Source organism: Triplophysa dalaica, chromosome 4 (assembly GCF_015846415.1).
Source record: "Triplophysa dalaica isolate WHDGS20190420 chromosome 4, ASM1584641v1, whole genome shotgun sequence".
In the NCBI taxonomy this organism is placed as follows: domain Eukaryota; kingdom Metazoa; phylum Chordata; class Actinopteri; order Cypriniformes; family Nemacheilidae; genus Triplophysa; species Triplophysa dalaica.
Genome location: NC_079545.1, coordinates 2,916,946 through 2,942,279, shown reverse-complemented (window position 1 = coordinate 2,942,279; position 25,334 = coordinate 2,916,946). Strand labels below are relative to the sequence as shown.

General features: G+C 40.0%; 3 protein-coding genes across 7 annotated transcripts; all 3 read right to left on the bottom strand.

Annotated features, from left to right (window-relative positions):
- Positions 1 to 48: 48 nt before the first annotated feature.
- LOC130419442 (nucleus accumbens-associated protein 2) lies at positions 49 to 4,796 on the bottom strand. 5 transcript variants are annotated; one of them, XM_056746193.1, is made up of 7 exons: positions 4,096 to 4,795; positions 3,643 to 3,900; positions 2,459 to 3,303; positions 2,189 to 2,365; positions 1,955 to 2,096; positions 1,706 to 1,803; positions 49 to 1,274 (listed from the first exon to the last, which is right to left on the bottom strand). In XM_056746193.1, the coding sequence occupies exons 3-7, from the start codon at positions 3,255 to 3,257 to the stop codon at positions 739 to 741; spliced, it is 1,752 nt and encodes a 583-aa protein (XP_056602171.1). In that variant the 5' UTR covers positions 3,258 to 3,303; positions 3,643 to 3,900; positions 4,096 to 4,795; the 3' UTR covers positions 49 to 738. The 5 variants fall into 5 exon arrangements, with proteins under 5 accessions (XP_056602171.1, XP_056602172.1, XP_056602168.1 ...); XM_056746194.1 differs by having other exon boundaries at positions 1,955 to 2,060; positions 4,096 to 4,793; XM_056746190.1 differs by having other exon boundaries at positions 2,189 to 3,303; positions 4,096 to 4,796.
- A 1,908-nt stretch (positions 4,797 to 6,704) lies between these two features.
- Positions 6,705 to 17,735, bottom strand: qsox2 (quiescin Q6 sulfhydryl oxidase 2). Its single transcript, XM_056747135.1, has 12 exons — positions 17,408 to 17,735; positions 13,589 to 13,689; positions 13,096 to 13,144; positions 12,891 to 12,996; positions 12,620 to 12,710; positions 11,644 to 11,789; positions 11,417 to 11,560; positions 11,131 to 11,260; positions 10,877 to 10,999; positions 9,551 to 9,701; positions 9,176 to 9,364; positions 6,705 to 7,478 (listed from the first exon to the last, which is right to left on the bottom strand). The coding sequence occupies exons 1-12, from the start codon at positions 17,640 to 17,642 to the stop codon at positions 6,973 to 6,975; spliced, it is 1,971 nt and encodes a 656-aa protein (XP_056603113.1). The 5' UTR covers positions 17,643 to 17,735; the 3' UTR covers positions 6,705 to 6,972.
- A 251-nt stretch (positions 17,736 to 17,986) lies between these two features.
- On the bottom strand, positions 17,987 to 24,398 carry LOC130419765 (centrosome-associated protein 350). The gene is made up of 8 exons (XM_056746729.1): positions 24,227 to 24,398; positions 22,903 to 23,183; positions 19,862 to 21,386; positions 19,563 to 19,742; positions 19,247 to 19,483; positions 18,945 to 19,079; positions 18,729 to 18,854; positions 17,987 to 18,608 (listed from the first exon to the last, which is right to left on the bottom strand). Exons 3-8 carry the CDS (start codon positions 20,801 to 20,803, stop codon positions 18,462 to 18,464), a joined length of 1,767 nt encoding a protein of 588 aa, XP_056602707.1. The 5' UTR covers positions 20,804 to 21,386; positions 22,903 to 23,183; positions 24,227 to 24,398; the 3' UTR covers positions 17,987 to 18,461.
- Positions 24,399 to 25,334: the final 936 nt, after the last annotated feature.

Below are 25,334 nucleotides of genomic sequence, written 5' to 3'. Positions count from 1 at the left end.
CCTTCGAGTACTAAAAAAGAACCTTAAACGAGTAATAATGATCAGCAACCTAGTTATCCCTCAAAATAATCCTTTCCTTTATTTCACTTCCAAAAAACAACCACACAATCGCGTTTCAAATGTCCAGACCAGCTGAAATGCAAAAAAACAGGCAAGCGGTTACTATACAGCAGCTTGAGAGCCAGAGTGAGATTAAAAAGCTTTAGAGGGAAAATTGAGAGTCCTGCGAACTCTCTAGAGAACTGCTTCAGCCTCCGTACTGTACTGAACTCAGCAGTCCCACAGTCAGCTGGAACATACAGTAACTCTCTCCCGATGGAGTCCCAAACAGTACGATTCTGATTTCTGAAGCATGTGAGTTGTATTATATTAAGGAGAGTCTTTGTCCTTCACTTGTTTTTGCCATGCAGAAGTCCATGATCCATTCTGTAATTGGCGAGAGTATTTAGTCAAAAATGCCAGAGCTTATGCATTACATGCATTCATAAAAAAATGAGAAAGGAACAAACCGCTCAGCAGGCCGCCTTTATGTACTGAGCTCGTATATATGGCTGTATTTATGTATGCTAAATTACTGCATGAGCGATCCTTACAGATTCTTATGTTTGATGCAGAGGATCTATACTGGAAAAATGTTATACGTCCAGTTCCCTTGATCATGCAGCGTTTATGTTATGTTCATCCGTTTTTGGTGTGAGAAGCTGCAGACCGGTTTACATTAACACAAGGTCAGGGAAGTCACTGGTCATCTTTAGGGGGTCTCTGTCGGTTCTGGTCCTCTTTTTGTGGCTTCGGGCTGCTGGGGGCCCGCTCTTTTTCCCCCTTCTTGCTGGCAGGGTTGAGGGCGAGAACGCTGGCCGCCCTCTCAGGGCTTTCGGGAAACCTTTCCGCTTCCTTCGAGTTGTCTGGCTCTCTGGCTCTACCTGGTTCCGCCGCTTCCCCTTTGGGCCGCTCCTCCGCAGCAGATCCTGTGAAGTGAGAGCCGTTCCTCTGTGTCTCTCTGCAGTCTCCGTAGAGGTGTTGCTCCAGAGTCAGATTTGATGCCGCCAGGTGTTTGAATTCGGACTCGAAAGGAAAGCCCCCACCTGGGTGGGTTGCTCCCTCCACCTGGCTCAAAACCGCAGTCCCTCTGTACACCTCGATCGCCTCCGGGAGCATTGACTTGATCTTAGGGAGCCAGCGCTTGCGAACTCGGCGGGCATTGGTGCACATATCTGCAGCGATCACATTCATCTCACTCTCTTTAAAGTTGGGGGCGAAGTTCTGACAGTAGACTAATGAGGGGACAGAGAGAAAGGACAGAAAAAACATTTTTGCTGATTAAAAGATATGCAGGAAACTACAACTATAACAGATAGCCTCGCCCTAGACTCACGCTATTCGTTGAACCCAAGCTCAAATAAACAGTGGCATGTTTTGATATTGCCGCAAAGTGACTGTTTATTCATTTGTCTGAGGAAACAAACCACCTATAGCTTTCTTTGCATATTAAATAGGGAGGGGTGAAACAATAAGAGGACCTGGTGACATCATCCAACACTAAGCAATCTCTAATTTACAGAAATAAACCAACATTTCTTCTTTGGAATCAAGTGCACTACTGAATAAAACCAAAATAAGAAAAAGAATGTATACAAAGAAAGTGCCTTTGTACACTACAAACATCTTACAAAGCATCTTAACAGCACAACAAAGAGGTACTCACGTTTCACCGTGTTGAGTATGCGGCTGTCCAGCGGTTTGCGATTCGGGTCACAGTTGGATGAACGTATTCCAGTTCCACAGCTGTCAGCCAGTGTGTTCCTGCAGACGTAATACCACAGTCAACCACTGGACGGCGCACGCACCACTAAAATATCTGAATGTCCGTGCACTGATTCAATATGTGCTTCATGCATTCATACATTCTGCAGATAGACAAGCATACTTGTTTCACATTTGTAACGTTTCCCACCTGTCAAAAAAAGCAGCAAGGAGGCGTCTCAGCAAGACTTTGTGCTTGACCCCAGCACAGAGGTGACAGTTCATCAGCTGCCCACGTGTCATAAAGACACCAGATCCTTCCACAGCAACAGAGAAACAAGGAGACCGTAGCCCTGAATCAGTGACTCAAATGACTCAGTCTAAACTGATAAATAATTCAAGCGTACATGGAGATTAAGACAGGGTGGTTTAATTTAGGCCTCACCTCCAATCAGCTCCAACCTCTCTCCTGGGTCCCCTTCCGTGTAGAGAGCAGGGTGGCAGCGATAGCCGATCTGGCTGATGAGTCCGGCGGGCAGAGCCTCTCTGTCTCCTCCTAGCAGAACGCAGAAACGGTTCTCTAAGGAGAGAGGCAGGGAGGACACCTCCATCTTCTCTTGTACTGGAATGAGACACAACGACAACAAATCATACTCACGGGGGATAAAGGCAAAGTTTTTGGCGTCGTAACAGAGTCCAAGTAAAAGACATTTACTTCCGTAGAGACCTGACGAGCCCCCATAGATCTTTCCGTTTGTAAGACTCTCGTACGAGTCATCTTCAAAGTCCTCCTCTTCGTTTTGGTGTGACGTTGGGCTGTCTGTGGTCGGGAGGCTGGAGGCACCGGGGCTGGCGTGATCTCTGCTGGAGTGCTCGTAGGCATGCAACACAGATATTACCCCGTTTCCGCCCCCGGCGGTGTAGAAAAGAGCGCCATTTCTTGAAGATCTGCCCCTCAGCCCCCTGTCCTCCTCAACTTGCTTCAGCTCGCCGCTCTGTCCGCACACCGGGGTCTCCAGCTTCTCTACCTTGATCTTGCAGACAGTTGTGGGCTGGTCGCCTAGCAACAGGGAGTTGTTGTTGTTGTTTGGGCTTGGGGGATCGTCTGTGGCAGACGTCTGCGAGTCGCAATACGGAGCGCTGGCCTTGAACATGAGGTCCATTCCTCGTTCCACGATGTTTTGGATCTGAAGGTATCCCGCCGTGTACATGACCATGAGTTGATCGCTGGCGCTCACCGTCATCCTTCCCGTGTAGCAGAAGGAGAGGATCTGTTGAAAACAGGACGGGGCCACGGACGAAGGCAACTCGAAAAGAGTCTGGGTGCTCCCGCTGAAAAGATCCCGGAAGTACAGGCTGCTTGCCGCCAAAACGGCGCGGTGGGCTTTGAAGGCCTGTCCATTGACCATGATGGCCACATCGCAGTGCTGGCCCAGCAGCCTCTGTTCGTTCAGGCTGTCCAGAACAGTGCTGCCGAAGTTCGGAATCTCCATGTGCAGGAGCTGTGACATCATGCCAGGTTCAGATCTCTGAAGAAGACAGGATGTTCTCACCAGACATCTAAAATAGCAGAAAGTCAAGATGAAAGCAGACTTGTAGAAAGTGATGCTCGATAAGTAAACAAACTAGAGATGGCTGACGCAAAAGCAAGACAATGTCGATGAGATGGTAAATATTAGAAACACAGCAGACACAGCAAAAAAAAAAAAATGCGCCAGAAATACTGCACAGCAACTCCCTCTGTAAACACCTCTCTTTACCCCCACGTTCCTATAGTCTAGATGTTTGGCAACTCTGCATAAGCGTGTTCAAGAGTATTCAAAAGAAGCTGAAAAGTGACCCACCAGCCCAGCCCACCCACCCACCCACTCCCCCCTCCTCACCCTGCCACAACCTGACCTCTATAGCAGAATCCTCCGAGATGAGAGAGAGAGAGAGAGAGAGAGAGAGCGAGCGAGCCCGGCCAAGCTCTTCACATCAGCCCAAAATAAGAGTAGGTAGAATGAGACGCAGGGAGAGAGACGTCTCAATCCGTCCTCTTCCTTCCCGCACAGGACCCAGCCAGCGAGAGGGAACGCGAGCGTCTGTGTGCAATCGATGCACCATCTACTGTATGTCACAGAAGGGGGAGAGCGGCTATAGGCACAGACACAGAGACTGGGGAGAGAAAGGAGGAGGGAGTGAGACTGAAGGAAAGTCATTTAAGGACACACAGAGTGAGAGAGAGCGAGAGACATAGAGAAAGAGAGAGAGAGCCTGATGCGGATAACTGCCCTGCAGAGAGTAAACGTGTTCATGTGCGATGGAGACAAAAGACAGACAGGCATAAAGAGAGGGAGACTAATGGCTCACTTTTATTAGAGCGTCAGAAGATGAAGAAAGGAGAGGAACGAGCGCATTCACCCCGTTTCAACCTCCATGCGTCAAGCGAAACGCGCGCAGACACGTAATCCATCAGGAGCTGTCCCTGCCGCCATCGGCTCCGTGCTCAGGATTATTTACATTAAGGGCAGACAAATGGTGTGTGCCAGGAGAGCAGCCCTGCATTGCAGTCCCTGTGACAGACTGGCATGCTCAGTACAGAGTCTGCATACCCAATCAGATGTGCCAACACAGCATCAGACAGATACTCGGCCGATAAGAGCAGGAAAAAAACAGACTCCCAGTCTCCAAGCTGTACACCGAGAAACGTTTTAAGGGTGCACGCACGACTTCGTGCTAGAGGAGACCTGCGGATGAGAAAGTGCGGCGTGCGAGAAACAAAAGTGGGGCGGCGAAGCCGAGTCTCTCAGCAAAGTGGGGAACGAAAGCCAGGGCTGGACTCGCTTAACGGCAAGACGCCGTCATGAGTCAGCGCTATCAGAGAGAACTGTAATGAGGTCTGCCGTATTCCAGCGTCGGTTCCGTTATCAAACGGCAGATGATAAATCAATAAAGTTTGGCAGACACACGCCCTGCAATACTTCGAAACTTGGTATCGAGAAGCCGCCAGACTTGAGAAGATCAAAACGTGACACGAGTTTCTACAGTATTGCTTTACGTTTTTATCATAAAAAAATCACTCCACTGCACACCTTTGTTGAGGACAATATGCTCGCCCTGTCCAAAGAGTTATTTTAACAATTGGAGACAAGGGTGCCTGAGCAGACATCTGGTAAGTTGACAGCTGGAGCTCTAGTAATAGTGTGGTCACATGTATGACGTCCCTGGGGAGAACAGACTGCAGTCCGAGCTGGTAGGGAGAGGGAGACTCCACGCTGCCTACTAGAGGGCAGACATGAGCATTGCAGCTGTGAGAAGAAAAACTTAAATGACCTCTCATTGTGCTTAGTTCCGAAGTCGCAGTTACACGGTGTTCTCAGAACGCACTCGGAATATTCAGTTGCACTCCTGACGGATGAATGAATGCCCAGAAAATTGATCTTAAAATGACAATCATTCCTTTACAACCCATGTAAAGATACACAACGGTGCTAATTAACATAAAATATTGATAGTCTAAAATATAAGTGGACTTGGAAAACAGTGCATGATGGGAATTCAACATTTTTATTTGAAAGACAAGTTACAGTGTTCTTTTTACAAAATGCAACAAGTCCCCTGGGAGGACGCACAACATATATACAGAACGACTGTCCCCCAAAAATAGTCTTTACATAAAAATAGAACTCTTAAAGCACCGAGAACACGAAATGAATTCACAGCCGTTTGGAGCAGCGTTGAAGGCCACCGTCATGTGCACAACGTCACGACACGCAAGCTGTATTTCATAACTATTTAGCCTCAGGTCAACATTAGCAGGGCTCTAATAGACAATGAAACAAATAGCACATGCTCAACACATGACTTCCAATCAATCAATAAGCTATTCAAATTTATTATAAAATACTGTCGTAGCGGAATGCAAGTATCTTCTGATGGCCAGGTTACGGTCTGGAATCATGATTTAACAAAAAACATTTTTTTATGATGTTTGAGATGCTTGAGAGAAATCATAATCTCAATTATTTTGGCCAATATTGAGATACTTCGGTAATTTTTGTAATTGTTGGAACCCAAAATTGAAGATTTATTGTGATTAATTGCACGGTCCGAGTTTAAGACAGAGTCTATCTACTAGGAGCTCTTTACAATGATTTCGACAAAATGTAAATAGTCTTATGTCTAAAATTTTCCCTTTTAAAAAATGATCTGAGATTATAATAATTTAGTTAAAAATCATAAAAATTGTAGTTGATTAACAAACCGTCAATTTATTTGACAAATGTTTTATAATCAGGCTAACTTTAAGTCTTTTATCACGAACAAACGATGTCTTTTAGATAAAACCCGCATATGAACCAGAATTAACGGGATAGTTTATCCAAAAGTGAACATTCTAAATAAGATCTTTAGAACAATGATGGTCACTAAACAAGATTTGACCCCATTGACATCCATTGTACGGTCACAAAACTGCTGAGACGTTTCTCAAAATATCTTCTTTTCCACAGAAGAAAGTCATACAGGTTTGGAATGACATAAGGGTAAGTAAATGATTTACAATGTTCATTTATGGGTGAATTTCCCTTTAACAAAAAATTGACAACATATGACCAAAGATATCTTCAAAGCCTCCAACGTTATGATGTGGAAGCGAAATAGTTTCTCTTCTGTTTTTGAAGTGAAGTAAAGAACACAACATGAGCAGCCAACACATTTAAATGAACCATTAAAAGTTTGAGTTTTCCGGTCATTGACAAGGCAGTGTGTGAGTCGGCTGTTCTCTGAGCTCCTGACCAAGAGCGATAGAAGAAAATCATCTTCCCGACATTTTTTCAAAGCCAAATAGAAAATGGGAACAAGGAGACTTTTAAAGATCAATTTATACCTTGAAAATTAGAAATTTAGAATGTTTCTTTTTTTCACTTTTAAAAATCTATAAATAATGTATAATAGTACATAAAAATATACTTTTGACCTATGCTGAGACTCTTTATTTTAGAATTATAAAGTTGTTTATCATGATAGATCATTTCCTGTTTGTTGAGGGTTGGAAACAAGTTCTTAGTCACACATCTAGGTATGATAAATAAATTGAGCATCTTGAGGTCTTCCTTACAAAATAATTCACAAAAAAACACGGCTAAACGAAATAAAAGTAAAGAAATAAATTAAAGTCTTCTTGGAAACTTGGCAGAGGCTTCAATACATTACATCAACCTTATCCGGAATTGTTCTGAACGCTCGCTAAACGTAAGGCCGATAGTTCCTGGACTTCCACCTTTTCGAGCGAACGCGGAAGAAGAAGAACATGACCATGAGGAAGACGCAGGAGAGGACGTAGAGCAGCACGCAGAGACTCATGTCCACGCTGGAGAAGCCCAGACCCAAAATTGTCATTCCCGGCCTGGGTTCTCTCTGGACAACCGTATCTTGATCCCCCTCGATGTGAGTCCTCTTCAGATGTTTAGGATTCTCAGGAGACGGCATGACGTCCTGGTTGAGGTGTATTTCGCCGTGGGGTTGAGTTACGTGGGCTTTGGGATGTTCGAGAGCTGGAGGGCCTGGCTCCGGTTGGCTGCTGCTGGTGTATTTGGGAGAGATGTTTGAAGCACCAAAGTGCTGCTTGAGGAAAGCAAGCACCATCTGCTCATTCCAGACATGCAGGCCCTCCTGTTCCTCGTGGCATGAGGGGCAGAGATCAGGAGTTGGCCACAGAGTTTTGGGAAACATGGGGTCCTCGCTCATTGAGCCTGCAGAAAAAGTGACAAATAAACTGTGAAGATGAACTTAGAGTCTGGCATCATGTACTGTAAATGACACACAGATTTCATCTAGATTCAGAGTCTGAAGAATATGAAGATGCTTGGCTTGTGGATTATTAGAGGCTGTTTGTTCTGGTCTCTACCAGAGCCATTGAGAGAGAGAGTCGCGTTTTCTTTGTTGACTCCAATGGAACGTTTTTTTCACAGATTCAATAGTTCCTGGAAGTTACCAGTAACGCATGGAGCTGCGACCAACTGAGGTAAACTTCTAACCCATTTAAAGACGAAAGTCATTTAATGAATAAAAACATGAAAGAAATAAGGGATTTAAAGAGAACACATAACCTTCTGGAACATCTGAAGGCTCAATGAATCATGTGACACAGGCCCTCATAATTCCCGGAAGTTACTAGTTAGGCATGAAGCTGCGACAAAACAGACCAACTGAAGTAAACTTCTAACCCATTTAAAGACGAAAGTCATTTAATGAATCAAAAAATGAAATAAAGCATTTTAAGAGAAAACATAACTTCCTTGAACTATCTGAAAGCTCCATGAATCATGTGACGCTCCAGAGTTTTGGACTTCCGTTGGCAGAACTCTCTCTCTCAATGACTCTGGTCTCTACAATCCATCAGTTTCCCCGTCTGACATCATGTCATTTTTATTCTGTTCCTCCTTCCTCTTTCCTGTATTTCTGAACAGACTTTTCTCTTTCTTCCCCATTACTCTTTTCTTCTGTCAGTAATTCTTCCTTTTTGTTTTCGCTTCTTTCTTTCTCTTTTGACTTTCTTTCTTTCATTTTTTCTCTTTTACTGTTAGTTATTCTTTCTTTCTTTTTTTGCTCTTTTAACTTTCTTTCGTTCTTTCTTTCTTTTCCTGTAAATTATTCTTCCTTTTGGTTTTCGCTCATCTTTCTTTTCCCTTTTTCTGTCATTTATTCTAACTTTCAATCTTCTTTTTTTGTACTCTTCGTTCTTGCTTAGTTCCTTTCTTCCTTCCATTGCTCTTCTTCCATTTTGTTTAGCATTTCCTCCGTTCCTTCTATCATTCTTTCTTTTTGTCTTTCACTCTTCTTCCTTTTTCTTTCACTTTTTCTCCTTTCTTTTTCCTATCTTCCTTCCTTTATATTTATTTCGTTCTTACTCTCATTCTTTCCATCATTCATTCATTCTTTCCTTCATTCATTCATTCGTTCAATATTTCCCCCTTCTATCTCTTTCTCTATACATTATTGTCATCCTTGTCATCTTTCTTATTTGTGGTCCGTTTATTCTTGTTTTTGTCTTCCTTCCTACTGTCTTCACACCCTTCTTTCCTTCTTTTTCAAGCTCCACCATCTTCCCTTCTTTCTTGATTCTTGTTGTTGTTACTTTAATTCCACATTTCATTTCCATTTTTCTCCCTTACTTCGAGTCTTCCTTATAAACATTTAATTCCACAATGAATGTACATTTACGCATGTTCTAGTACATAGTAAACATACTATGCACTACTTTGGGCTGCTCTACAAACTGAGCTTCAGGAATATTAACTGAGGAACGGAAACATTGAAGGAATGATTGTGGATGATAAAAGAAACCCATAAAACTGTGTATCTTACGAACATGACTTGTTAGCAAGATGTGATGCATTATAGCACATTTATAATGTTCTTTTGATCAAAATACAGCCTTGTATCATACCTGCCAGCCTTGCGTTCACCTGGTTGTGTTTTCTCCAGAGCCAAAGTACCGCATCATCCACAGATTTGACCTGGTTCAGTGACTCCAGTGCCATCTCTTCAAAGTGTTTACCACACTCCTGGCAACCGAAGAACGTCCCAATATACCGTCTCATAGTCTGAAGCACTGCAAGAGGATCCTCTTCCAACCCTGAGAGAGTTTGAAATTATTGTTTTAACTTCATCAAAGCAATACGAAAACACACACATAGGTATAAAATTAAGAAATACTCTATTTGCTGAAGAGCCAAAGAAGAATCGTTTCATTCCGGTTACAGTTTTATATTACAACTGAAAAGATCTGAAACAGGTTTTAGCTTCTTTTTGCCACTCATACCAGTGTTGGCGAGAGCATCAGGTCGGCCGGCAGCCTGGACGGTCAGAACGTGAAAGAGGGTCCAGAGGGAGCAGGGATATCCTCTCAGTGCCACACTGCTGCCCTGGCATCCCACCCACTGCACACGATCACTCAGGTAAAGCCCAGAGATCTGAGACATAACACACACACGCAGCAAAGTCAAACCACATGCTGATTGGTGGTCCTGTCGTCTACATTAGAGCTGCAATTAATCAAATGTGCGATTACAGCTGACCCTTTAACCTAACCATTATACAACCGTGCATCCACATACAGTTATTAGCAAATATTATTTATTAACAAACTATTTGAAGACAATTTTACATAATAATGCAATGGTAAATCAGAAGAAATCACATTTAGACCTATGAGCAATCAGAATGATACTAATGTAATGAAATACTGTGGTACGATACATTGAGGTAAAAATGTATGCTATGTATCCAGGATTTGTCTGCTTAATCGTGCTTTAAGAAGTCCTCCCTTTGGATTAGGGGTGTTGCACAATAACTGTGATACTAAAAATCACGTTGAACTATATTGTGTTAATTCTACACATATTGAAATAACGTAAACAATTTAGCCCCCCGTTTAAAGTTTGGCCTTAAGAGCCAAAAAAGGTACAAACGCTCTCACTCTGTCTGCATAATCTCATATTTTGAAAGTGATTTACTGACAAAAAAAGAGTGACAAAACACAAATTAAGCAATATTAAAGATGAATCTGACGGATAGTATCTTTTATTTATTTTCTAAAACGATTCAACAGATAATGTGATAAGTGAACTCTGATACCGTCCTCTGGATTTACTTTTCTCGCTTCTTAATTTTACATTGAAATTATGTTTTCTTTTCTTAAAAATTGACGGGATTAATTTTTTTTTATTAATTTCCATACAGAAGATTCTGTTAAACCTTTGAATGTTGTCAATTCTAGAACAAGTTTTATGTTCTACAAAAACACGATAGAAACTGTTATAGTTTTGAGAACAAATCTGTAAAATAAATAAATTTTTGATTGATTCATTAAATTTGTTTTAGAATATCATGATAATATGGTACTGTGAACAAAGTATTGTGTATTGTATCAAATTGTTAAATTAATACGTGTCGCATCTTGATGTGACATGTGAATAGCAGTGGTGTTATGCATGTGTATACATGTTTTCTGATAACCCCAATTTACCCAAAAACAACATGATTAAATAAAAAAAAACACTCAATATTTGTACATTTTGATATCTATGAGGAGTCTTTGTAAGTGGTCGGTCGATAAATACATCTTTTCGATGGCTAACGGTCTCACCCTCATCTTGTTGTTAACAAGGTCCAAGATGGCATCATAAGGAATCTTCTCCAAAGGTAAACTCACTAGCCACTCCAGCAACGTCTCAAGAAGTTTCACCACAGACAGACGACCTGGAAAAAGCTGAGATCCAAAAGGCCAACTAAACACTCATAAACTTTAAAGCTCTGATAAGTGTAGGTTACTAAAACATTTGCAGTCCGAGAAGACAGTTCAAACCCGAAGAGAAAGCTGTGTTTGTATTAAAACACTACCTTGGCGACAACCGCTACAAAGTCCTTGAAGATCTTTAGTTCCTCTCCTTCTAGGGTCTTGTGAGTGGCCAGTTCGACTCTCAATAGGTAATGTAAGCCTGACTCCAGATCAGCCATATATACTTCAGACCTGGCCAAACAGATTATTCACATCTTCTGATATAAAATCAAGCCATCAACAACTAAAAAGCCATAAGAACATCACATGGGGCATTGTATCTTAAGAATCACAGACCATTATATATAATAATATGACTTTATATTACTATGAAGTAACAGAACTCACTTTGTGAAGTCTTTCCACTCCACCTGGGCTCCCTGTTCTTTACTCCCAGGGTTAAGATGCTGTGACGATGATGTGGACTGTTTTTGGTGCACTCCAGGGAGGAGCTTCAAAAATGAGGAGAAGAAAAAGCGCAGCCTCTTTTGACTGTTAACGAAAAAAAAATCCCATATTAACGCTTTAATCTGATAATCACACCAAAACAGATACACGAGCGACGTGTGACGTACACGTGCATGACTGTGTGCGTGCCGTTGGGGTGGAAGAGGTGCGCTGTGGGAACCGAAGTGATTCCTAGTTTTTCCATTAGAAGCTTGTCTGAGTTGACAGCCCGCTTCACTGTCAAACCCTCATATGGCATCAGGTCCAAAATTACCTAGTAAAACAGAAAAAATAAGTCAGTTGTTAAACCTTTATCTTCATGTTTGTGGATGTTTTTTGTATTTTATTGTGAATATGTTTTATATGAACTAGCACTTCCGCCAATACGGATCAATGATCATACAAAATCATCCTGCACTTATTACACGGCTCGTAGGAATGCATGATTCTGAATGCATGATTCAAGACATTTTCAGGTTTGTTTTACCCAGATAACAACCGCTCAAAATGAATAACACACAGTAACCCGGATGAAGCAAGTTTTTTTGACAAATTAAATATAAATATGTCTTTTAATAACATATATGACATTAAATTTTCATATGATTAAACCAAATGGCCTGTTCATGACATTTGAAGGTCGTTTCTAACCTTAAAACCGAACACAAGCTGCTTTTCCTCTCAGAAGGTCTGCATTCGGTAAAAATTAGTTTATAAAATATTTCAGCGTTTTTTCTCATGTGGAAAGTAGCCGTGTAATCCGCTTCGCGTCGAGTCCTGATCACACTATGGGGGTGATAACAACCGGCTGCCTGTACAATATCCCTTACTTATCAAATGGAATTCACCATGTTGTTTCTACAGTAGCCCTAAATTGCTCTACAGAGCGTGTTTGATAAAAACGTTATCTCCTTCATCAAAGAAGCGAAAACGCAACGCCATCTTTGTCCTGTGTCAGCCACCATAGTGCTTCGAAAGAGAGGGCCATTGGTTGCAATTCGCAAACTCACCGCTAGATGCTGCTAAAATCTCCACTCTTCTACTTTAAACAACGGACTTACAGTAAATATATACAAAAAAACAGACAGTGATTATTTTTCATACCTCTCTACCCATGTAGGAGATTTCATCCTCCACTATAACAGCAGTGTAGTGCTCTGCTTTCTTCCCTATTAAGGATAGAATGTCCTCGGTCCTGCAACAGATGACAAATTCAATGTTTCTAAATAGAAAACGAGACACATTTTCATTTCCATCTGTGTTTAGAAACCTGTCCTAAACATAGAGTCTTCCTGGAAGAGATCATACATCAAATGTGGCTGAAATAAATGTTTGTGTGATAAAATGGTGATTTCTATTAGTAGTTTTGGCACACCTGACAGGGTCCAGAGGAGGCCAGTTCGAAGGCCAGTTTGGTCTGGTGTGGTTTTGGAGGATGTTCACCATCAGCTGCCGTACGGTCTGCAGCTCTCTGTCGGCCCCTGTCAGCACACACACACATAAGCAAAACACACAGAGCATAAGAGTGACTGTAATAAATGACTAAAAGAAATTCTGCTTGGAGCAAGAGCGAAACCCACCTCGATATGTCTTCCCAAAGTCATTTGTGGTGTCATGTGCCTTGAAATACTGAAGAAAGAGAGAACAATTAAATTATTCAGAAATCAAGTTCTACATCATGTCCTAACCAAGCACGACACAAAGAGAAGTCATTTGTGCTTCGACGCTGGAAACAATTCTGAAGTGTGAAGTGACACATTTCCAACCAATGGCAAAAAAATTGAGGTTTAAAGGGTTGGTTCATCCAAAAATGAAAATACTGACATCATTTACTTTTTTTTGTTCTGCTTCAAAAGATAATTAAAAGAATGTTTGTAACCATGTAGTTCTGGGTCACTATTGACTACCTCACTACTACGGTAGCCAATGGTGCCCCAAAACGCTTCGGATCCCCATATTCTTCAAATTATCTTCTGTTTCCAACAGATCAAAGGGTGAGTAAACAATGATACATTTTTGGGGTGAATTTTCGCTTTAATGTACGAAAAAATAGAAGCCGGTGTGCAGACATACCCTGAAGGTGGGGTAGAAGTGGATTCCAAACTCCTTGCATATGTCGAAGTTCTTCTCATGAGCACAGTCCACAACCCCAATCCGGACTGCCTGCGACCAGTCTACGACAACAGAGACGTTTTAGAAAAACAAATGCACATCAACAAAAATTCTATTCAGACCCCAATGAGTAAAAGACTCAGAACACAGAAGAAGATATTTTGAAGAATGTTTATATTATGGACACAAAACCACTGGGACATTTCTCAAAATATCATTTGTGTTTCACAGAAGAAAAAAAAGAGTCATATACAGATTTGGAAAGACATGAGAGTGAATAAATGAAGACAGAATTTTAAACATATGTCTCCAACCTGAAAGGGCATAAAGAGATTTGCAGCCTACAATGAACATACGGCAGATAGCTCGAGTCAATAGATAAATGGATCTCTGGCAGGAAGCCTAAAATCTTGTAATTCATCATGTGGTTTTGAGCTCTGACATCGAAAAGCTTGATATCCAGCCTTTAAACACACTGATCCAAGACGAAATACAGTGTACTGCCTCAAGACATGCTTCAAACATGATATACCGACGTTCTTGTAACCAGGTGGTTTGTTATTAACACACACTCATAATCAACTACGTGAACAGATGTAAAAGCTGTCTCCAAAAAATGAAGCAGATGGGGTGTGAAGAGCTGAAATTTAAAAAAGAAGAAAAAGCGGGAGAGAGGCAGCTGATATCAGACGGTCTGCGAGTGAGGGGGAACAGCCGGGGGGCACTCGAGCCCACCCCGAGCATCTATTCTTCACCTGAGGGTGTGTTTCGGGATGTGTGGGGGAATGCACAGCGGGGTCGCGCACTCACAATAGAGCCATCTGACCCTCATTGTGGAGGTAACAGCTGGTAGGCGGCCACTCACGAGCCACCCAGCCGACAGCTTGTGCCAACAAAGGCACACTGAATGCATTCAACAGAGGACTTGTCCTCGCAACGTTAGTCTTCTAAAGGCCAGAATAACCTCTTCCTTTCTCTCAATCCTTTGAGGAAGAACAGACAAGGGATGCCGACACATACATAATTTACAATCTGATACAACATAAATGATACTGTACTCAAGCATATTGTAATTTCTTGGAGGGTTTTTGATCAACCATCAATCATTGGCATAAAAAGCAGATCATTTTTGATTTAACTTTGTGAATCCAGTTCTACAATAATAAGTCAAACCTGAGCTAACAAAAATTCACATGGCAAAACTTCCCTCTACAGAATTTCATGTTGTTTTCATTATTTCATTTTTTCTTTTCCTACTTTATGCGTCTCGTAACAAAACTAACCTGTACACCTTAGGACTGTTTAACGATTAATTGCGAATAATCGCATACAAAATAAAATGTGTGTTTACAGAATACATGTCTGTGCACTGTGCAAATTCATTTTCAATATTAATGTGTGTACGTGTGTTCAAAATAAACACAAACGTTTATTCTGAATGTGATTAATCGCGATTAATCGATGAACTGCCCTAGAAAGGTTTCGTGTTTAATGGATCCAATTTATGTTCAATGAAAATTGTTGGATGACGTGTCAGCCTGCAATGACCTTTTCTTTGCACGAAACACAGGTGGTTTCCTCCAGAACACTGTCGGTTCTTTTGCTGGAGGAACGGCAGAAGAACTGCAGCGTAAGCATTTTTATCAGCCGTTAGACCGCTCCTGTATCTCTGAGTGGCGGTTAATCTCATTATTTGTCAAAACTGGCTTTAGTTGCCACAACGCGACCAGAGGTGGACGTTTTGGGTCCGTCGAGAGCTGCTTACAGGACGCTCTCATCTACAAACAAGCTTATTGCCGATTGCTAAGGTAGAGTTGTTAAATGCGTGTCAGCACATGCATGAGATTTACGGTATGCTGGAATTCCAATGACAACGTGTTATTTTCAGAGCAGGGTAGATTACTTATGAATTGATTACATGACAAAATTTGTAGTTAGTAACGTAATCGGACTACTTTTGGAATATATATAGATTACTTTTGATTTAAATCTTATTTGATGTAACATATATGGAAGCACTATAATTTTTTACTATTTTGACAGATACAACATGTACAACAAGAAAAATATTCCGTTCTTTATCACCAACAAGAGCCTAAACATCTTTTTAAAGTACAGTGTGGAGAAAATACTAACACTCATATAACTTGTTTTTGGTGTGTACTGATAGTAATAGTTTTCCAATGAGTTTCCCTAAAAATAAAAGGGTTTCTATTAGGGGTGTGACAAGATCTCATGCCAAAAGATCTCGCATGATTCAAATGCGACAAGATTTCTTGTCAAGGTCTCGTGAGCATGTGGGGGTTTTTATGGTGAAATAGGTATTGAATGAATATGCCTTGCCACTTTTAAATTAGACTTTTAATTACATTCATTTAAGATATATTTTCAAAATGTAATTTCAAGATTTATTTCATCATTGAAGATTACTTAAAAAAAAGTGTAAAAATCTTTTGTTCTCATGAACCCATCTCGTCTCATCTCGTGGGATAAGTGTCCCGTCACACCCCTTGTGTCTATATACATCCAGCCATCAAATGCTAAGTGCTGCTCCATTTTGCATCTCTGTGTGATTCCAAACCCCTCCCTTCTCTGCCGGAAAGAGCACGAAGAATCACAAACATATATAAGTGGTAGTAACTGTATGTTTATTAGAAATAAATTAGAAATAAATAAATAAAATAAATCACTGAACTGTAAACGATTTACTGCCACTCTGTGAATAATATGTAGTCATGTAATCCATAAGAAAGTAACATTAGTCTGTTTACTCTCATAACAAGTACTTATGTTTCTATACATTTGGCAGATGCTTTTATCCAAAATTTTGGAATCTGACAACGTAATCCAGATTACATGTAATCGGTTACTACCCAGCTCTGTTTTTTATAGTTTGTTGAAGAAAACAGGAACCTGAAAGTGTACGGGTGGGTGTTGTGGGGGAAGAGAAGACCTTGATACATCGATAAGACAGACTCGCGTGGATTTACCTACAGGTGTGTCAACAAGCCCAGGGTCCCAAACACATGATATCACTCTTTAAAACCTGAGTCTTGATGATCAACTGATGACATAACGTGATGATCACATGACCGATCATTCAGAGGAAAAGTTTATACCAGCATAACACACGATACACTGTAAAACAGGACTGACAAAGTAAAAGTGCTTTTGGACATGTACTATCCTGGTAATATCGTGATATAAGCACTGGGAATACAGCCATTCACTATACACAATAATAATTCTGAACTGTAGTATTTTAGACAGGGTAGTACTATGGCATTTGTATAGAAAGATAAAAAAATGATGCCATCATGTAACTGTTACCATGGTAGTACCATTGTATTTGTATTTAATTCAATACCATGTTTTCTTGGACATGTACCCTGTACTGTAGTATATAAAACCGTTCGATACCGTGATATTGTGTATATGTACCATAGTATTTGTAAAAGAATATAGAAACCATTTAATACCACAGTATTTCGCACATGTACTGTAGGACTTCTGAAGTAATATGTAAACAACAGCCTGAATGAATATAGAATTAAATGAATACCATGGTAGTGTCCCTGTAACATGCAAATACACTTGTAAATGCATACTATAATTCATAATCACTCTTTACAATGCAATACTTAAAACACCAACTATCTTTTATACAATCACAACACTTATACAAGCTGCTTTTGCGCTGTGGAAATGCCCCAGGTGTACATATTTAACATGCTTTTCATGAACACTGAATAAACAGGAAAATGACCGAAATCGTGTTACCTTTTACATCGCCTGCCAATGCTTTCCACGTAGGCGAGTACTGGATACAGTGTCCACACCAGGACGAGTAGAACTGAACCAGCCAGGCGGTTGACGAGTTCTGTAGGCTCTGCTTCAGGGTCTCGCTGCTCAGAATAACAACTGGATCCTCTTCTGTGTATAATCGAGAGGACTGAACCCAACCGAAAAGCAGCGCCATCAAAATACTGATCTTCACGAAGAAAACTACAGCCATTGGGAAAGAAACGCCGAGCAATCTGAGTCCAGACAGGTAAACGAGTTCTCTACATTCAGACGGATAATTCTGCTCGCTCGCAAGAGTGACTACATTTAGTGAGGACGTGTATCTTTGAGAGCGTCATTACTGAACTATCAAGACGCAGAACTGCATCGGGCGCATCATTTCTGCGCATGTTCGACGCAGCGTAGTGCATTTACTGAGAGGATAATACACAAATGATATTTCTTTATTGCTTATTTGTAATAATAATAATAACATAAAACTACAATGATGATTACACTAAAGAAACGTGACTTTTCATGTATGTGGGTATAAAACAGCGCCCTAAAAATGTCAAACTCGAAAATGTGTTTCAACAAAAACGTTGTTTATTTTATGTTATTTTAATGCATGTGACAGTGGTTTTTAGAATTGGTTATCAGTTCGGTACATCTAAATTACGAAGTTTAAACACTGGTTTGCATGAACAGATTTTGTTAACATTTTTATGTGTGAGTATGCTTGAATGGCTTAGCAGGCAAAGTACTCTAACATTTATAAACAATGTAAACAAATTAAAAGTAGTAAAATAAATAAATAAAAAAAGTAAGTTAAAAGTAGAGAAAGTTCAGTAAAAACGTTTCTGGATGTATTTAAAATCAGGTTTCTGTATTTTTGCTGTAGTCTTATTTTATGATAAATCATAGTTTATTAAACATGTCCCATTCTTATGCATTTATAAACACTGTAAAGTACATAACCTATTTGTTAAAAATGATGATAAAATCAATGCAATTTAAAATGTATGTAAAAATTGATGTCTGATTTCATCTTTTAGGTTGAAAAATGCAAATGATTTAAAGTTAATATTGTGTCATCCAAAAGAAGGCTGAAAATTTCTTCAGTCAGACGTGTTTTCACAGTATATTGGTCAGCTGTGTAGTCCAGCCAAGTTCTCTCTTCATGATGTAGTTCCTGAATCTGGATTTAAAAACAGACCGAAGGAATTTGATTCATTTTCAGTTCGTATGAAGAGAGTATGAAATAAAGATAAAGAATAATTTCACAAACATGTTAAAAAGTAAGTGTCTTTGCACACACCAGTATATAGTCCACTCTGTCTCTCTTGGCACACCAATATTTGCATAGTTTTTGAAGCATCTCGATCATGTGTTGTTCATCTCGCTCCAAGTTAAGTGTTTTCTGTATCTCTTTTCTCACTGTTTCCTGAAAAATAACCAAAGATTAACACACTGCAAATGTACAATTGTGTCTTTACATGCTTTAAATCAACAGTGACTCAATATTTTTGTTCACCTTCAGAAACGAGACTGAAATGTGACTTGATTGCAGAGCTGCAGATTCATTATCTATATACTGGTAGGATTGTTTTGTCCTTAAAATATCACCCAAAATGTCATGTAGTACATCAGATGTTAACTGAAAGATCACCTACAATGTGTAACAAAATATTATAAATCAACAGTTTCCTCTCCATTCATTTAGAACTGACTGTCAGCTAAACGTTTATATGCATATACATACACCATACATTTTTACAAATTATGCATTTTTTAGCATATTCCTGCATAACATTTTTTGTATTCAGACCAGCTTACCTGCCTATAAGCACTGCGACTTTTGTCATCTAAAAGATAGTCTGGTGTTTCATAACGGTCAAGAGTGTCATCGTTTGCTTGACCACATAGAATCTCTACCGCAGCATCCGCTAATCTGTACACGATAGCATCTTCATGAGGCGGCACCTTTATCTTCGGTGGCATGTCGGGTTGAGCCTGATGCCACTGCTCCAAGAGAGGTGGTGTAAAATAACCATCCTCCTTTTTTCTCACATCCTAATAATCAAAAATAAACAAATTGTCTAATTAATCAAATGTCTATTATTCATGCATATGGCTGCACAGTAACTCATACCGTGTCTATAGGAATGATATCTTGCAGTGATTTCATCCTTTGCCTCCGTCTCTTTTTGGTATCTTGGGTGCACTGGATTTTATTTTCCCCTGACTCATGTTTCAGCTCAGTAACTGGATGATTCGAGTCATCCACAAGGTGCCTGTTTTCTCCATTATGACGGATGAGATCATAGACAATCTATAAAGAAAACAGGTGTGGTACAGTGAGGGAGAGAGCCGTGAGAAAGAAAAATTACTTTTATGACATTTCTCAACAGATTTAGCCAAATCCAGAAAAATTAGAAAGGAATAACGTACTCTTGATGAAGACATTTCTGAGGAGCTCGAAAGATCTTTTGCATCATCTGTGATATCTTCCTGAGGTTGGTTTTGATGTTTTGGTGGTATGGAATCATCTCCAAGAGGACACCGTCTACCTTGATGTTGTTTGTTTCCACCTCCTGATGATGACGTGTCCTTCTCCTTTTTTCTTTGCGCGCTATGCTGCTCTTCATCTGAGAACGGATCTTCATCCACCCCCGTCTCTACATCACTACCATGTTCTGTGTGTATGTGAGAGATGTCCTCCGCTCTGACCAGGACGCCGTGACTTTCATCACAGCCGAAATATTTCACACCTCTGAATGTTCCATTATGGTTTCCAATAGGGGTGTCCAACGCCACACCCGCCCAAAATCCATCTGCGAACGCGGCGAGTCCTTTGTACTTCAGCACACCAGCTCTGGAGTTACACAAGACAACTCTGTCTCCAATCTGAAAGGAGGACAAAGGATCTGCATTTTTCACATCATCAAGAAGCGAACTTGTGTATTCAGAGCAATCGTTCTCATCGTCCTCGCACGTGCTCGAGGTGAAGGTTTTACAGAGATCTCCATCGTCGCAAAGACTTTGAGACTCTCTTCTTCTCAAAGTTACATCCGCAGGGAGAGGAGGGACGTTCTCGCTGTTAATAGAGAGATCTTCTAGAACATCAGCTGGAACTTGAAGTTCCTCCTCACTGGTCCATGTGATGATCTCAAAGGCAGGATGAGGAGGACAACTGTAGCTGTCAAGTCCTCTGACGGAGGGAGGAAGTTCTGCACTTCCGTACGACAAAACTTCATCTACAGGCGAGAGAATCTCTGAGAGAAAAGGCTCTGCAGTCGTTCGCCCTTCACCATCTTTATTGTTGAAATTAAGCTCAAACTGAGAACTTTCCGGAACCACAATGTACTTTTCAGCAAACACTAAAGAGCTCATGTCATTGAGTCGGTCCTTCTCCTCCTCAGACCAAGAGAGTTGTTTACTGTGGATTGAAACGGACTCTGACTTTTCTTCACAAGCTAAACCGTCTCTGTCTGTCTTGAATCAGCATCTTCCGCTTTCAGGATCAGGTTTTCAAAAAGTGGATTTTCTACGATTGTCGTATTTGCACTTGCCTGAATATTTCGTTGACACTCACAATCAGATTTTAAATATGAAATCGAAGATTTCTTATCACAGACATCATGGTTGTTGTTTATTAACAGCACAGTATTCGATCTCTGATTGTTCTTTACATTAAGAGCTTTAGTTTCAGGTGTGGAACTGCTGTGGACTACTGATGTCTTCTTTACGTTCCCTTGGTCTTTGGGTTGGATACAAATCTCCTTGGAGTGCAACTGGAGGTCATCTGGTGTGTCAGAACATGGTATCCTGTCTGAACATGGATGAGACTCAGGGTCGAGTTTGGACCACGGTATATTCAAAACAGGCATCAGTGGCCCTTCAGCTGGGTGTTGGAATCTCTCGCCTCTGCAGGACTCAATACTTTTGGGCGTGTGAACGTCCTTCTTATCATGCTCTAGAAGTAAAAATCAGAGGTGACCCTTATTAAATATATTATTAAATTATTTAAAATGTTCATTTTTTTATTTTAATAATTTGTGCTTTTCTCAAAACAAAACCTTACCAAACAATGTTATGTCAAATCTAAAATTAACTTCTATGAGGCCAACATGTCAACTTGACTAGAGGGTCCCAGCTTTAAAAAAATCTGGTTTATTTAAAATAATACATTTTCTGCAGAAATTAATAAAGAATGAAAAAAACTAGAATATTAAATGCCATGGGTGAAGATCTACCGATAAATGTATTAATGTTGTAGAAGGGGGTCTAAATTAGATTTTGGAGCAAAATTACAAAGGGATGAAAAATGACTTGAAAGACAGCAGTGATATTTTACTTCTACACAGAGATGTTTAGGTCTCCTCGTATAATCTGTTGACTTCAGCAGTCCAAGCTGCATTACACTCCAACGTTGCGAGTTAAAAAATGAGAAAAGAATAATAGTAATATAGATAATAATAAAGATAATATAATCATAGAGATATGGGGATATCAACATGGCTCCATGTGCAAATTATAAAATATTCATAGAAAACAAAAACATTTACAGAATTTCCACGTGAACTGTAAAAAATACCAGAATTTTACTGTTTTTTTACAATACTTTTGATGTATTGAAATACATTGTTGAAAGAGGGTAACTTTTTTAGAGTATTACAGAAAAAACCCAGCATATTAACAAGAAAAACAGGGAAATTACTATTTGTTACATATTCTTATATCCTGTAATTTTACAGGAAAAACTATTATTCTAAGTTATAATTCTGTCCCTCCAGCTGACATTAAATTTCTGTTTTTTACAGATTTTTTGTGTTTGATGATTAAAAACCAAATGTGGGTAACATTAATCAGTAAATATTCATCCCAGTCATGTAATATCTTGGTTTATGTGTTATTAAAAATCCAACATTGGGGATGATTGTTTGATTTGAAATGGAATGAGCCTATTATATTTTGAAACCAACCAATTTGGATCCAGCACTATTCTAAAGCAATCAAATATTTCTCTGTCTTATTTTTTGTTATTTTTAAGTTTTTCATATTCAGATGTTTAGTACCATATATGCAGTACACTCTTAAGCTTCTGTTTGATCTCATTAGATTTGGCTTTATATATGATTGAACTTCCGTTGGGATTTATTTTCCTGTTTAGACTTCTTGCTGTATTACATTCGTATGTAGAATAAATCATTGTGAACATTGAGTCATTCTGGTGACAGCATGAGTCAACATAAACCAGACATAAATCACTATTATAGTCTACTCAACAATAAACGGCAATAAGAGGAAAAATTCAAATCAATCTAAAACAAAGACTGAACTTTCAAAGTCTGAGAGCTGTTTATGTACTGATAGTTAAATGTTTATCGCTGGGAATAAAAATATACAGCTGGGAGAGACAGACACACATTTCAGATATGTTCAGAAAAAGCTTCACAATCCAAAAAACACAAAATCCATTTCTCACCCACCACTAACGTCAGGTACTGTTCTCAAAGTCTTCACAGGGTCATGATGACATGCAGTGCCGGCTCCTTCACTCTTGGCTTTTCTTTCAGGGTTTATGAGGCGTAGGGGAGCCTGGCTCTGCCAGCAGTACCTGTGAGATGGACTGGATGGAGAATTGCTCGATTCTGTGATTTGTTGGATGTCCTGCTCGGCTGGGACCAGTTCCACTTGGTTCCTTTTTCTTGCTAAACTCCATACTTCATCTGACTGCAGGAGCTTCCTCAAACCTGCCTTGCTTAATAAACTGGAAACAGGGTAAAGACTGAACTTTTTAGCACTTCGTAGGAAATCTGTAGCTGTACTGGTTGAGGTTGTGGGTTCGATTCTCAGGGAACATAATACTGATAGAAATGTCTATATATCCATGTAGCCACTTTAGATAAAAGTGTTTGTGACCCTGGACAACTTATTCAGCTATAAGGGCCAATTTTTTGTACATAATTTTCACATAAAGCTAAACAAGCTTTCATTGGATGTATGGTTTGTTAGGATAGTACAATATTTTGCCTAGATGCAACTATTAGAAAATCTTTTATAAAAATAGAGAAAATCACTTTTAAAGTTGTGCAAACAAAGTTTTTAGCATAGCATAATGCTCACAAAAATAAAGTTTTGATATATACACGTTACGAAATTTACAAAATATCTTCATTGAACATTATCTTTACTTTATATCCTAATGGTTTTTGGCATAAATGAAAAATCTATAATTTGAACCTATTTTTTGTTTTTACTAAAAACGTTCCCATGCTGGTTAAGACTTGTTTTATGGTCCTGTGTCAAATTTTAGAAATGGTGTTTAAATTCCATATAAAAAAAAACTGCATACTGAAATCCAATTCCTCTATTTGTTGTTAAAGGGAAAGTTCACTCGAAACTAAAAAAATGGATCAGTCACAGAGCTAACGTCGGATCATAAAATTGTCTGTTTTTATAATCTTTTATCAATAATGTAATTGACTTAATCCAGCTCAGAAAAAACTTTCTTAAAGCCCTGTTACTTTCCAGCTCCTCAGTGTCAAAAGCCTGTCATGTGAAGTTCTCCCCTAATATGGAAAATCCACTTTCACAATCCTGTCATTCCCGATGGATAACATTTTTTCCTTACTGAATATCCAGTTTCACTCCCATTTCACAAGTAAATGGACTTGAACGGAGACTTGAGGGTGATGTGAGCTTAGTAACATTGAAGAGAGAAAGAAGCACTTTCTGATAAATTTCTTAAACAGAGAACTCATGTTTACTCATGTAGCACATACATACTGTACAGAAATGTCATCCACTTACCCTGACCTGTTCATGACTGGCATACTGCCATCACATGGGGGCTCGGTTGCAAGCGAGCGGCCTGGGGAGAAGCACACTGTCCTCCTTCAGGTCCTCTGTGAGACGCTGTTGCCACTCCCAGAATATCGTCTTAACTTGCTGTTGTGGTCGAGTCGAGAACAGTCAGCTTGGATGTCTGTCTTCAGCGATGCCCTCTTTTATCCCTTTAACTTCCTAAAGCTCTCTCTCTCTGTCATCCAATAACTCTGCCTCTCCTCCCATGCAGACCCCCCCCCCCCCTCTCTCTCTTTCTCTCTCTTTCTCTCTCTCTCTCTTGCCCTATCCTGCTTCCTTCCATTTCTCTCTCTCAAAGGGTAATTACTCTTGAGTGCTGCATTGTAACCAAGACAGATAGAGTGAAGTCTATAGACAACATGCCCGTTATGTGCACGCGCCGCCTTGTTTCCAGCTCAGCTGTGTGTCACACATTACACATTTGGTAGGCAGTAAGTGGTGCACTGCAGTATTTCCTCTTTAAGAAAGCCTCAAGGTGGTACTCTCCGCAAATGTGTTGCCGCCGCCTCCGCTTACTGTATATGTGAGCTAAACATCCCATTACTCGTGCGTGTTAGCGTATGAGAGTAGATAATAGAATAACAGTGAAGAACACCTCTCTTCCTCTCTGCATGCTTTATATGCGCCTCCAGCATCTGGCATAACACCATCTTCCTCTTGTAAAATATGAGCATATAAATCTGGGGGTTTCTTTACCGCTTAATGTTGCATCTGAGAATTATGGGTAATTATCGCATGGCTTCGATGTCCCTTGCAGTTCTGACCTCCGTTAAAGTCAATATGTAAACTGACTCATTTAAATTCTTTAATGCACGGTTCATGAGAAATAATGCAAGTGTCTGTGTAATCTCAAAATGAAATGGTTTGAACCCCAGGCAATACATACTGTACATACAGATGGCAAAATGTAAAGATTTAACGTAACTGGAAGCTGATTTGTAAATGTAGGTCAGTCCAGACAATTCCCAATAGATAAAGGAGAGCCCTACCCTCCATTTAGTTCTCATTTAATATCCGGTTTCACCTACAGTGCGAATGCAGTTGAATGTTGTAG